We start from the raw sequence: 14,589 nt of genomic DNA, 5'->3' as shown, positions 1-14,589 counted from the left end.
AGGAATGGGAGGCCTGTGTTTAGCACCCTGCTTCATTCATACACTACAGATTCCAAGTAAGGGACTCCAGACTAGAAGCTTTGTATTTCTTGCACGTGGTTTGTTCATGTGGTTTAAAGCCAGAGCTTTACACAGGTTATTCTTGTGGTGGGAGTGCTTTCCTGGTACTGCAGAGTTGCTGTGCTGTACTGATGATGCTGTGTTGTGCTGGCTGAGCTGTGGCTTTTGCTGCTTCAGTGACTCAGTTGCTTCCTGATGTGCATGAACCAAGCAGCCAAAGCAAAGCTGCAGTAGGGCTGCACTCTCCATCTGTCAGTGGGGAGAGCCCTGCTCTTTTCCTGAGCTCTGACAAGGTGTTCCTGTCACAGCTCCTTTTACTTTCTCACAAGGATAGGTGGGGTCCACATTGAGCTGGTGCATTGCATGGACCAAATCAAAATAGGAAGAGCCAGTGCCAAACAAGCAGTGTCATGCTGAGTTTCTACTTGCTGCTGGATATAAGGAATACTTAAAGTTTATATAGTTCTGTAGAAAGAGGTGGGCAAACTCGTGTCAAAACAATGTGTTGAGTTGTTCAATGTGAGACATGAACTCCCCTCTCTTGATAAGGGCTCCCTGTTGTTGACTTGTGTAGGAGACCACATTTGTGCCTGAGAATAGCCCCTGGGTTGCTGCTGTTGGACTGCTTTTATTTGTGTGACCACTCTGCTCTGAGGAAACAAGGTGTGCTGGTACATGTGCTGAGCAGAGTTGAGTGGTAGCTTGTGTTCTGGGTTAGGGGACATGATGGTTCACAGAGCAGCTATTACATCTTAAAAGTGTAAAAGAAATACCTAAGGTATCTGATTTATAACCAAATAGTATAAACTTAAATTACTGTAGTAATCACTGGGGTTTATACTATCTGAATTTGATACTTCATCTGCCACAGTTGGAAGTATGGTTGAAAAAGAGCCTGATTTTCATCTGTTACTGTTTGTAAGTGGTTATCATCTAGGATGTCCCTGGACAAAACCTCATTGCTCATTCTGTGTTGCTGCTTCACAGGTTTTCAGCCTGATCAAGGATTCAAGAAAGATTATTTAAAGGAGATTGTTTTTAAGTTGAAATTCAAGGACCTTAAGCTGGACCTTAAGCTGAGGAGTTTAGTGGTGAAGTTCATGACTTTTTGAGCAGAAGCAGCGAAGGTGAGGGGAGGTGGCTGAGAGCAGGTTCTTGTCAGGAGACTTACCTGTGCTAATGAAGGCCCTTTCTTGGCCAGTACCCCAGGTGTATGTACAAGAATGCCATTGATAGTGGGAATTGTGCAGGCAGAGCTACAGACAATGGATGGAGTGTCTTTTTTTGGTGTCCTGCAAAGACACTGAGGTTTAACTTAGGCCTGATTGGGTGGGATGGTGAGGCCTGAACCCAGTCTGAGGTCATCTGGGCTGCTGAGCTCTTCACCTTGGTGAGCTCCTCAGTAGAGTTGTGCAGAGCTGGTGAAGGACTGATTTATTTCTTTGCAGCAAAAAGTGCTGACCTCAGAGTGGAGGTGAGGTTGTAATTTAGTTCTCTGCAGCTGTACAGTACTGCTGCTTTGGGATTTCTTTATGGTGCCTCTCCTTACTGAAATATTGATTTTTCTGTTATTAATTTTAGTTCACCTGTGTGCTTGTTGGATGGCCAGCTATGTCCTAGACTACTCTCACTGTTTTAACTCTGGATCTGCTGTCCACTTCCAGAACTTCAACCACTTGATCCCAGAACCTTTTTAGCCAATAGCAGGTGGAAAGGGCTGCAGGAGAAACAGATCAGACACCTGAGAACAGCCTGAGCTTTCCACTGTCCTTGCTCAGACCGATTCCTTATTGGTGGCTGTGATGTCCTCTCTGCTCCTTACACTATTACTAAGACCAACCAAATGAGACAAAGTTGGCAAAGAGTGTGTTACCCAAGAAGTTTGGGAGACTGTCACCTATTTTGTTGCTTTGCTTTGGAGACAGTTAAGGTAGCTGTCTGAGCAATAGCAGCTGCTTCTGCTTTTTCCTGGAAGGCAAGAAGAGTGGAAGGAAAATCCTGATGCTGATTATGTATTTCAAGGGGAATGGGTAAAACCAGCAGGGAATTGACTCCCATAAGCCTCAAGATTTAGAGCTGGCACAGAGAGTAATTTTTAAAATGTGTAATTGTCCATCTGTGTTCTTGCTTTGTGGTCTCAGCATGGCCCAGTCAGACTTGTCAGGCTAACGAGCAGTGAGAGAGCATGTGACACCATTAACCCTTTCCTTACTTTGTAATACTTTTCAGGGATCTCAGTTGATGAATCAATGCAAGGGCTTGGCAGCATGCTCACACTTCTTGCTGGGTGTGAATCTTGGTCATTTGTTCTGTGTTCGTGGGGTTTTGAGCAATGCTGAGTGAAGCACAGTAGCTTTTAAAACCAGGAGAAAGATCAGGAGTTTGGGTGGCCATCTCTTAATGTCGTTGGTGGTGTGGTGCACGTCAGATGTTGATGTGCTTGACGTCTTCCATATCTGCTTTTTTGAAAAAGCTTTTGCTCTATTGCTTATACCTGTGAGAGAGAAGGCAGGTGAGCATTACCAGAATGTGTATCTTGAATCCTGATATTTGGAAAGCCCTGCCTTTTTTCCAGTGCCTCCAGTGAAGGAGGCTTGCACAATGCAAAAACCTTGGCTTTTAAGATTTTCCCAGAAATTTAGTCTGAACAGTATAAGCATGAGGATGATGCTGTGGGACCATAAGACAAATTCAACCATCCAGAATTACATGGAAGATGAATGTGACCACTGTTTCGAGGTGGCAGACAAAAAAGTGGATGGTCACTTTCCTACTACCAACATGGTGATCTTGGCATAATGGAGTGTAGGCAGCAGCCTGTTTCTGCCTTTATGCTGTTGTTTTTCTTAGAGGTCAAAGCATGCCGCAGTTATCCACACTTCATATTGGCTTTTTCCAATTTAAAAAACAACTATTGATTTTTTTTTCCTCTTTTTTTGGAAGCCAATAAGTGAAAATATGTTCCCTTTCAAGAGTGCCAGGGTCTCAGGGGCTCATTTTGATAACCTTTCCTATGTGTGCATCCATTCCCTGATGCTTCAGAATTTCCCTGGAGAATACTAACATCGTACGATGCTGATGGGCACGATGGTGGCCCAGTGATGAGGTCAGTAAGCCTGAGCAGGAGCTGTGCTGTGTGCTGGTTCATTTGTGAGCCATTTGCCTTTCTCAGAGGCAGCTGCAGAAATTCTAACTTCATAAACATCAAACCTAGCCAGGACTCTAAGCCAGAACACTTGCTTCTAAAATAAATGGTGTTATGGTTTGCTTAATGTGCTTGGAGAAGGGGAATGGGGTAATGAACAGCCTCCAGTCAGGGTTTTTTCATTAGTAGATGTGCAGATGAGGCTTCTGCTCAGAGGGGCTGTGATCTGCAAAGTGTTACATAATAGCCCAACATGCTTTTGAGACCTCCAAGGTGACTGAGCAGATGCCCACCTTTGGGCAAAAAAGTCATCTTTGCCTTCTAATGTGGCTTGCTGCTTTCAAGGAAATAATTTATGTATGCTGGTTTCATTTGTGTGGTTTTGCTGGTAATTGGTGTGATGAAAAAGAAGGCTCAGCTGGTATCTCCAGAGGTAGGAGGAGTCTCAAAGAATGTCCAAAATGATGGATTGACCTCCAGATTAATTTGGGCATTTCTAGGTCTTTCAAACCTGGGGTGTCTGGCTGCATTGGCTTTGGGAACTGGATAAGAAACTGCGTTGTCTCATCTTCAGATTCTTCCAAGTGTGTTCTTCCTGTGTTCTCTGTAAGTCTGTGTGGAAATACTTCCATAAAAATCACACCCTTCCCCAGCAGAAGACACTGTTTCTTTATCTGGCTCTCAGGTAGTTTCCTGGCTTTTAAAAATCTGAAAATAGAAGATACTTAGTGACCTATTCAGGTCTCACAGGTGCTCTTTTGCTATTAGTAAGGGGATCTTTGGTCCATCTGTTCATGGCTTCATCTCAGGGGCCTCAGATCCAGTCCCAGCATTTTGCTGCTTGGCCTGTTTCCCTTATTTCCAAGCTGCTGCTCATTCCTGACAGCTCCAGGCTCAGAAAAAGGCTTTTGATGTCTGCTGAGATGCTGGCAGAGCCTGCTTTGCAGGCATTGGGCCTGGGGTTTCCCCTGCTGGAAAGTGCAGCTTGCAAGATGCATTATTTTTTTCCTGTAACTAAGAGATGGTGAAGCAAGAGGGTTTCTGTGTTAGCCTGAAGGGGAGGCAGAGCTGTTTGCTGCCATACTATCTCATTAACACGTTACAACTGAGCCAAGCTTAGTCTGGCCTTTCCCCCATGGGGATTCTTCTGCTTTGTAGTGTGCGCTGGCTCCTGTTATGATCTGTGTAACCTTTGTGTCTAGTGTTCATAGCTCTAAGTGAATTTGGAACCCCTGGCTCTTAATACCTATGGTACTGCTGTCCTTCAGCAGGAGAGGCATCCATGACACGAGCCCTGCTTTGGGGGAGTTGGAGGGTTGCAGGGATCTGTCTGCCTTTCAGTGTATTTGCAGGTCGTGGTTAACAGGGTCAGGGGACTGTCACACTCATGCATGCAGCAGCTCATCTATTCACCTAGATTACTCAGAGGTGTGTTTTGTAATGTGGATTTAATCCTTTTGTGAGGTACAAATTAAAACACAGGCATGCCTCAAAGATTGCCATGCTAATGCATGGTGGGATTTTGAGGCAGTGCAATGGAGCTGGGCAAGGGAATTACTTATCCAGTAAAGCAAGAAGAGACTTCGTACTTTGAGATACTTAAAACTGGGGTGAATAAAGCACCAGTCAATGAGATGAAGGCTTGTGCCCTGACTGCAGGTCTGCTTCTCCAGAGAGATGTTTGGTATGCACTACCTATTGCAAGCCCCAGTGGGAGCTTGATAACTGGAGTGCTGCTACCCTCTGGATTTAGGGAGACTCTTGCAGAAGCTGCAAGCAGAAATCCAAAAGGAGCCTGACAGCTTGGTCAGCATTTCAGGAGGCAGCACTGTTCATCCACTGGTATTTTCTTTGCATCTGTCATGGAGTTTTTGTCGTACAGAAGATGATGGAAAATCGGTCATTTCCTTCAAGGCTTACAAGGTTATGCATTATTGATGTTAAAATACCATTCACCTGTGCTTGTTTTCAGGTGAATTGGTTTGAGCTGCAGCCTGGGCTGACTGCTTGGATAGCGGCACACACCTGCTGCAAGGAGCAGCACCAGGCAGGCAACTTGGCCCTTGCCTGACCGCAGGAGAGCTCTCATCACATTTGATTTTTTTTAGAAACCAGCCAACAGCTTCTGTATAGAAACCATCCAGCTTCTTCTGCCTATCTAGTCAGCCTACAGAATTATCAGTTATTCCAGCTTGGTCTTGTCTGTGTTGCTTCAGGGAATAGGCTGAGTTTCCCAGGGAACAGCTTCTCCCACCTGGTTTGGAGAGGAATGCTGTTTTTTTTCTGAAAGGGGGAAAACTAGTGTTTTACTTTGAAATTAGAAAAGTGATGGGGATGTACTAATTTTAGCTCTGTCTGCTCTACACCAGGTAATTCAGCATAAAATACATACATATGCAGTGTTCAGGCAGATGTGGTCTGGAGGTTCACTTGTGTGAGGACTGAATTCCCTCCTGGAAAGTGCTGAGCCTGTGCACTCCAGCATTTTCAGGACCTTGCAGACTGGAGGATCTGCCTCTCACACTGTGCATCTGTCTGTAGAAGGCACCTGGGATACTGCACAAAAGTCCACAAAAAATATTCATAAAAATTATTCCTTGGCTCAAAAGGGATTAATTTTCTTAACAAACCCCTGTAGATGAGTATTACTTTCTCCTTAAGTAGTCATTCCAGAAGGCTGGGGGACTATTTATTGAGACTAAACATAGATGGGAAATATTGAGAAAGGGTAATTAGCCTCTTTTTTGTCCCCCTTGGTCTGTGATTCCCCAGAGCTAACAACATTAAGATAGTGTGGAAAGTTTTATAACTGTGTCAGGTCTAAACTGGGACAGGTTTCCCAAGCGAGGAGTGTGTCCTGAGTGGTAAAGAGCTGGCATTTTCCACAGCTTTCACTCTTGTTCTCCCTTTCTTAGCAGGAAGGTCAGGTACAGGGTAACTTTGTGCTGCTGTGAGTAAAGATTTTAACAGTCTTCTCTACTTTAAGTCTCCTTATACCCAAATACCAACATGTACTTTCTCAGTCTGATATGCACCAAGTGTTTTGGTTAGGAGAACATAGCTGTGTTGAGCCATGTGGGGGTAAATTGGAGGGATTTTGGCACTTGGGATGCATAAGGTTGCTATTACACAGCAGACTACAGATAGTTAGCCAGCAAGCCTTCTCAAAAAAGCCTGTTTGTCTTTCCTAGCTTGCCGTTATCCTGCCTCCCTTTCAGCTCTGTGCAAGGATGAAGCTCTGCTGGTGCACTTCTCCAAGGGCTTGCAGGGCCTCTTGCTGCTCACTGCTGAGCTGGGCACTTTGCTGACACACTGCAGCCTTGGCTTCCCTTATGCAAGTTCTGTTTCTGGCCAGCAGGACTGGATTCAGCTGTGCTGGAGTGGAGGCATCTGAGTCCTGGGCTGTGGGTGTTGTGTTGTGCCATGGTGTGATGGATTGAGGCCCTCCTCCCTAGTAGCTCTACATCTGGTATAAAACCAGGGTGCAGCAGACAAACTGTTGTATTAGACTCACTCTGCCACTGAACTAAGGCATGAAAATTTGGGTTTAATCCTCTTCTGTAGATTAGCTGGAGCTGTCAGCATAATGCTCCTTCCAGCATGTATTCTTCCTTCCTTGTAGCAGTTTATGTGGCTAAGGGCACTGCTAGGAGCAGATTGCTCTTGCTCTTAAATTAATCTGCTGCATTTCAGTACTGTAAGTGCTCTGTGGAACCCCTTCTGGCACAGCCTAGACAGCAGGTGTTGTCTTCGTGTGGTTTGTGCCCAGTGTCCATAACCTGGGGCCGTTTCCATGCACTTAGGTTGCAGCATTTCAGTTGATAACTGTAAAAGGAAGGGTGATAAGTTCTTCAGTGGACATTGGACTAACATACCCACCACTGGGCACCAAACCAGCAGGCTGGGTGGCTATGGCTGTGTCTAAATGTTTGGCTACCACTTTGAGCGAGGTTCAGAGATGAAGGGTCTTAGGAAGGACATCTATAAGTATTCAAGGCACTTAGTGATCCAGTTTCTAGCATATTTTCCTTATAATAACTTCTAAATATGGAAGACATTTCTATTTTACAGTTGCACAATACCTTGTACAATCTGTGCTACCAGGCTCCGACGTGGTCTAAAAAATTAGTAACTGTTCTGTGTTTTGGAAGTCTTATTATGCAATTTAATATCATAGCAGTGTAATGAAATCTCTGTGGCAATGTGATTAGAGTGAGTGGTTTTGTGTGTGAATTACAGGGGCTGCAAGTAGGCAAGACACTAGCTACTTGTTTTATTGCTGACAATATACTTATTTTCATGTTTATTCCTGGATTACAATGTGTGAATAGCATCCCAGTAAACAGTCAGGCAAATAGTTATTTATCAAGTACTTAAAAGTGAAAGGTCTTGTAATTTTCCTTAGTAATGACTGTGATTTCTTCCAGCTGGATTAATGATTCCCATTTCTCCCCGTGAAGAACAAGAATTGTTGTGGTTTCTACATGGAAAGAGTTATTGTCTCCCATAATAATGCAGTCCAGAGGATTTCTTTTTCCTTCCTGGCCTGGGATCTGGGAAAGGTTGAAATGTGCATAACCTGAATTAATACCTTGTAAAGCTCTTTAATACTCTTCCGTCATTCCTGTTGGAGTGGTGCAGGAGTTGCTGCTGGCATCAGCCCAGCAGCAGCCCGCCTCAGAGCAGCTTTTGTTTCAGTTTATGAGGCAGTAAGTGGGTCTTGTGATGGAATTGCCTTGAAAGGTCACTTTTAATTACACTTCTGTCACATTCCTCTGTCCCCAGCTGGGCAGTCCTGGTGGAACAGGTTGCATGCAGCTTTGCAGCTGAATTTCGGCAGCCGACAACTCCAAAAATATGTTACAGCAGCTGCTGGCAGGCCAAAGGGAGCAAAGAAAATGGAACTAAGTGTGGTATTTTGTGCCCAGCCATTGTTACTGGTACTCTGAGGTGGAGGAGGGTGTGAGAATCAAAGCATAAGTAAACCCTTGGTAGCAACCTGACTTGTACTCCTGGACAGCTGAAGTGTCTGTCATTGAAGGCCTGTGCTAGACTCTCCCTGTGCATCATGTGCTTTCTGCCTTCTCACCCTTTCTGGGACTGAGCATCATCCTGTTGTGGGAGCTGTGGCTTATAGTTCCGGTCCAGCCAAGAGAGTGGAGTGCAAATCCCTAGAGCTGTTTTTCATTTTAGCCTTGTGCCTTTCTTTTCCTCAGCTGGTAGGGGAGACATCAGTTAGTTCTGTCTCCGGGCTGGAGAAGGCTGAAGTTACAGAGGAGATTAAGGCCAAGGGCCCAGTGCTGAGATCTCAGCTCTGCTACTGGCTCTGAAGACTTGCTTGCTACTGTGTGTGTAGATCCTGTAAGCTCCTTAATTGCCAGATCCCTGTAGGTTTGTGGGAGTTGAGCTGGGCTGTCATCTCTTAGCAGAGCCAGTGGGATGGCATGCTTTCAGTGACCTCTGCCTCCTTTCTCACCCCCTGCCTCCTCTTGGTCCTACATTCTTCAAGGCCCAGAAACATGCAGGGTTCAACAGCTGGGATCCAACCTAGGAGCAGGTCCCGTGGCTGTACTGAGACCAGTCTAGAGTTTGGTTTTTCCCCAGGGCATGTGGTTACTGTGCTACACCTCTTGCATTCCTCCACACTCGAGATTGCCTGATGTTTCTCTCTGTGACTCACATGTTTCCTGCATGTCAGGGGTGCACCCTGAAGGCACAGCAGTGCAGGGGGTGACAAGAGGAGAGGGACTCTGCCAGAAGCCAGCACTGCAGAGCGCACAAGAGAGGGTGCTGCTTCTCAGCTTGGCGAGGGTCAGAGCTAACTGTTTAGATGCTGCATTTGAAAATAAATAGACTGTGTGATTGCATTGATCTGAGCCCAGCCTCGTGGTTGGGGGAAATTCTGTCTTATTGCTGCATGAAGGCACCAAGTTCATCCTGTCAAATGAAATCCATGGATGTAGGGTAACCTTTGGTGCATGACTGCTACATGATGTGACCACTGTTGCCAAGGGCTGTGACTGGATGGTGTGTTTGTGGTGTTCTAGGTTGTGATGATGCTGTAGCAAGTTTGGGTTTTTTTCTTCCTGAAGTGCTTTTCTCCTTTTCCTACCCCTTCCCTTCCCAATCTGATCAGCAAACACTTCTAAATATTCATAGTGTGGGATTTGTCTCAATCCACATGACTGCCATGGTCTGAAAAGCATGTGACAGTGCAGGGGGGAAATGGGGTTAATCTCCTCCTGCACTGGCAGAACAAGGCTGAGCAGTTGTACAGCTCAGGCATTTATTCTTGTGCCTTTTCCACTGCATTTGCAGTCTGGAGAAGGAAGGAAGTTTCAGATGCTGATTCACTGTCAAGATGGAGACATGGATGCACTAGTTGTGTGCAAGTGAGATTTCAGGACATGACTACCTCCAGGGTTAACAGCTAAGATAACTCTGTGTCGCTTTCCTTGATGCCAGCCCAGCAGTAACCTGTCTGGGGCTGCAGCCCCTGGAGTTTCTCCATGACTGTTATCCAGTTCTTTCATGGAAGTTGTGGGGTCAGGTTGGTGGGTAGGAAGCAGGCAGTGATTAGTAGCCAGGGGAGATCCCATGGCCAGCCAGGCTTTCAGCCTCTCATCAGCATATGGTCTAGACCAGGGATGAGCCTGCACAGCCTTGCTGGAGCAGATGTAGCCAGAGGCCCAGGCTGCAGGAGGGTGAGATGGAGGATTGTTTCTTCTGTGCCAGCTGAGCTGTGGGTCAGGCTGCCTCTGTGTCCACAGAGCTGCAGGCTCTGGAGAGGCTCACAGGCTTGTGCTCCATGGGAACAAAATTGTTAGCTTGGCAAATCAGGGCAACCTCATTAAGAGCTACTGAGAGCGTGAAAAGCGTGTTGCTGGAGGCAGGTCATGGTAAATGAGGGGGCTAAAGTAGCTGGGATTTTCTAACAATTAATTATTGAGTGGTTTTCTAGAGATTCTTTCTCATGTTTATAATTCGTTCCCTGCTGTAGATGCCATATTGATTTATAATTTTTTGAAGTTCAATATTTTGCACCCTCGGGGCCTCAAACAAAAATTAACTAGAAAATGAGAGTAAATTTCTACATTCTGCCTTGTCAGAGCTTTCTCTTCCCTTGCCCTCTCCCAGAGCCAGTTTCCATGCATTGGTTTGGGTTGCAGATGTTGCCAAGCCTGTGTGCCGTGGGCTGTGAGATGTGGGTGGCAGAAGAGCTGCCTCACTGACCAACAAATGAGAAAATCAAGAGCCCAATTAAAAGCCTGGAATTGCCCCCAGTGACCTGAGAGAGCATTTAGTAGCTGCTAGTGAGACAGGCCTGTTTGAATGAATAAGCATTCCAGTTTGTTGGAAGGAAAAAAAATCCCCTCCTCCCCCAGCTCTAATTAGCTACTCTTTTTCTTTTTTCTGCCGTGAATGTAGAGGGTTTGTCACTAGAATGAAGTCTTAACAAGATGTGTGTTCTTCAGCTTGCAGCTGATGAAGGTGATCTCTGTGCAGAGGATGTGGATACTCTTGTACCTGTTTTCTGTGTTTCCTTGATGGATCTGTTGTGTACAGCTCTCCCTCACCCTGTTTTTCCTCCTTTCTTCCAACAGGGTGACTAAAGAAGTGGACTCAAACTCAAAAGAAGCTAAATCTTTTCTGAAGCAGCAAGAGAAATTGCAGTCAGCAGCTCCAGGTTCCTTGCCGACAGTCTCGGGGTGAGTGTGGGGATTTCCCTGCCCAGATATGGGCCTTTAGTGAGAAAGATGCCACTGCAGCCAATAGTGCAGGCTCTGCAGTATTTAAGGGGTGTTTGTATTCTGCAATTCTGCAGGATTTCAGTGGGAGCAAGACTAGGCCTGGAAGGTGTGATGATTTGGGCTGGAGAGAAGTGGGGGAAGCAGCCCATGAGTTCCAGTGACTCACTTCATACGTTCAGGCTCAGTTTTTTTAATCCTCATAAATCGTTCATCCTAGTAAGGAAACAGTGGTTTGACTGTCTTAAGCAGCCTGATGGAACTCCAGGTAGCCAAGGAACATGCCTGAGATTGCCTGCAGTTCCTTTGACAGGGCTATAAAAAGCCATGTCAGGCTGGGCTGTGGCTTCTTAGAGACTTTGGGTGAGCATTTAAATGAGAGATACTTTTGCCTCTTTGATGTTCTCTAATATCATTTTGATGTGGATTTGTCGCTTTTCTGTTTAGGTTTTAACACCTAATTCTGAGATTATCATAATGCTAGTCAAAGATACAAGGAGGTCAGGTCCCCTGTGCATCTGACACGCCAGTCTGGTTCTTGATGAGCTTGGGAGTTCACCAGATTCCTAGGAATAGAGGAGATGGTTCTGTGTTCCAGCGATGATTTTTATTTAAGTCAGTTGTTCGCATTCATATTTGGAAGACGTAAGCTGCGTATGACTTGATCACACAGAAACAATACCCATCAAATAAATACATTGTCCTTCCCATCTGCTTAGAGCAATTCTCCAGTGTGAGTTAAGACTGCCTTTCCTTGAGATGCTATTATTCAGTTACTACAGCTGGATTGTCACTCATTTTTTCCAGCTAAGTGTTGCCTAGCTTGTACTTAGCTCAGGGTAGTGAAAGCATAGTGTGTGTGTGTGCATGAGCCTTGACAGCTGCTGTTCTCTGAGCTGAATGAGGGCATAGATGAGCATAGTCTTCATGCTCTTGTTCACACTGCACAAAGGTTTGTCCCTGCAGAGCTCATTAATTGTAACCTAAGTGTTGTTTACAGGGTTTTGTGCTGGAAAACTTGCCTTGGGTTGGGCTAGCATTCTTTCTGCTGTTTTGGTGGCGGAAGTTTGTTCGAGTGGCAGCTGAAGCTGGGGCAGCTCTGCACTGTGCACACTGCTGGTGGTCTCATGTCTTCAAACCTGCCTTCCAGTTTCCCCAGCAGCTGCCTTGCTGCTCTGAGTGCAGGCAGGTTTGGCACCCCACTGGGGAAGTTCCAGGGGCTGTTCACCTTCCAGTTCAGCAGAGATCCAGGTTTCTTCCTGTGTCTTACAGGCCCAGGGGAGGAGCTGGGTAGCCTGTGCAGCCTGGTCATTACCAAGGGGCATGGTTGCTTTTGCTGGAACTTGGATTGCTCAGGAGTAATAGCCACAGCTCAGTTTGGGTTCACGTTGCAGATATCTGAAGGATTCACATCAAATATAGGAAAAGTGGACTAAAAATCAATATAGGAAATAATGAGTTCAAGGATTTCTTTAACTTTCTTTCAGTATGATTATTTTGGAAGTGGCTTAATTAGGCCATTGTTTAGCTCGCTGATGTGTGATGTCCTGCTGACAGTTGCTTGCCCAGAACATGAGGTGACCTGACTGAGGAGAAGGTTGGGGAAAAAATATCTGGGGCTTGTATGTCTTGCCTTTCTTCAGAGCACCAAACCTCGGTGCAGCACAGCCTCAAATGCCTTCTCTTTTGCTACCTCCTGCAGCACATGCTGGCTTTGTGCAGGGATGCTATGGCAGAGGAGCAGCAGTGCTGCTTGGATGTGTGGAGCAGCCCAGCTCTCTTGAGGCTTTAGCAGGAGGTTCTCAGGGGCAATCTGGCCAGCTTGGGCCCTCTGATCTGAGAGTGCTCCAGGGAGTCTTGGACTAGTATCTGAGACTGATCCTTGAGACTGCCAGCAAACATGTTTACTGTTGGGCTTAGAAAGATGCTTCCAACTGGGAAGCTAGCCAGGGTATTTTCAGGTGAGAAAATTACTAGCAGGCTTGTGGTATTCCTTAAAGCCAGAGGCAAGCCCCATATGTTAAGCAAATTACTAAGGTCAGGTTTTAGACTTGAGCCAAGCTATCCAGACCCTGCTGCTCTGGAGCAAAGAGCCACAAGCCTTGGTGACATGCCAGAGCAGTGCTTGGGGACCGAAGAGCCTGGCATAGCCTAACAGTTCTTTGCATCTTTTGTCTACTTCAAATAGAAGTTTTGGGGGAGAGGGTGCATTTTTCCCTTATGCATTATGGGAGAGCCCCAGTCTATTGCCACAAGTCAGTGAAAAATGTGATTTTGGGATCTTAGCTGTGCCTATGGACACCCACTGTGCTGAGCCATTGTCAGTGCCCAGGAGCTTTGTCAGCTATTAAAAAAAAAAAAAAAAAAAAAAAAAAAAAAAAAAAAAAAAAAAAAAAAAAAAAAAAAAAGCCTTGCCCTGAGTGCAGGGAATTTGAGCAGCTAAGAGTGGCCTCTCCCTCTGGCTTTTCTTCACCTTGCAAGCAGCATGCATTATTTCTGAATGCAGCCAACCTACCCTGCATTTATTGAATTTACCTTCTCTAAACAGAAGTAATCCAGAAAAGCAACAGTCACAAAATCAAACATCCGGCTCCGTGTTACAAACCCTTGCAAATTAACTGGTCCAGGGGAGGGGATGTTTGGGGCTGAAAGTGCATTTCCTGAATGTGTTTAACATCCATACCGGATGTGCTATAAAAAGCTAAATTTGTGCTTGTGAGGGACATGGGGGTGGTTGGAGGAGAATAACTTAAACACTTGGCTGTAATTAAAGCCAGGAGTACAAAACAACCCACCCAGTTCTCTCAGCAGGCTTTGCTAGAAAGGTCAGAAGCCCTTGGTTCCCAGGGATGCGATGGTTTCCCAGCCTTCACATTATTCCCATCGTGTCCTCCTGTGACACACAGCTAGGCCATGTTCTGTCAGCAGTGGGTATCAGTTTGTTGGAGAGTTTTGAGGTTGTGATACTCTGTTCCAGTTGTTTCTGTTGTGCTCTTGGGTTCTGTTAGGCTCTTGCTGATGCCATCAAAGGTGTCAGATGAGGTGAGGGGATGCACTGATCCCTTCTCACTTGCTGCCCCAATAGATGGGGGGGAAGGCTCCCAGCATCTAAAAAAACCCCTCCACCCACCCAGCTGAGCCTTCTTGCCTGTGTGTCTTAGGGCTCATTTCCTATCCTTAACCACTGCTCCAGGACCTTTTGGGGAAAGCATGAGTAGATCCTGGCTGTAAACGAAATGCATGACCTGATTTAGGGATCAGTGGGCATTCTTGGTACTCCAAGAGATGTTTTTTGCACTCTTCCCAGGCCAACCAGGACCTGTGAGCAGGGTCCATCATCCCTTCACTAGTAATCCCATTTTACAATCCCATTTCATATTCAGAGGATGTTAAAGCAAATTAAATCCTCCAAGCAGCTTACTGCAAGATGACTCTCTGCATGTACTTGTGTGACTCGACAGGGGGTTGAGCTCCAGGCTGGGAAAGCCCTGCACAGACCCAGCCCTGTGCTGGGACCAGCTGCGATCTGCCCATTGGTCCTTGGCCCTTGTCAAAGCATTGCACAGGGAACACTGCTGCTGCAGCAGTCCTGAAAATGGAAAAAAGGTAGTTAGTGAATCTTATTTGAGATTCTCT

At 45.9% G+C, this 14,589-nt stretch overlaps 1 protein-coding gene across 1 annotated transcript in view; it reads left to right on the top strand.

Annotated features, from left to right (window-relative positions):
• Positions 1-14,589, top strand: part of CFDP1 (craniofacial development protein 1) — a 61,762-nt gene that overhangs the window by 6,215 nt on the left and 40,958 nt on the right. Inside the window, 1 exon segment of the mRNA XM_066327783.1 lies at positions 10,810-10,914. Coding sequence (XP_066183880.1) covers positions 10,810-10,914 — 105 coding nt within the window.

This window comes from Sylvia atricapilla, chromosome 12 (assembly GCF_009819655.1).
Source record: "Sylvia atricapilla isolate bSylAtr1 chromosome 12, bSylAtr1.pri, whole genome shotgun sequence".
In the NCBI taxonomy this organism is placed as follows: Eukaryota; Metazoa; Chordata; class Aves; order Passeriformes; family Sylviidae; genus Sylvia; species Sylvia atricapilla.
This window is presented reverse-complemented; position numbering and strand designations above follow the sequence as displayed.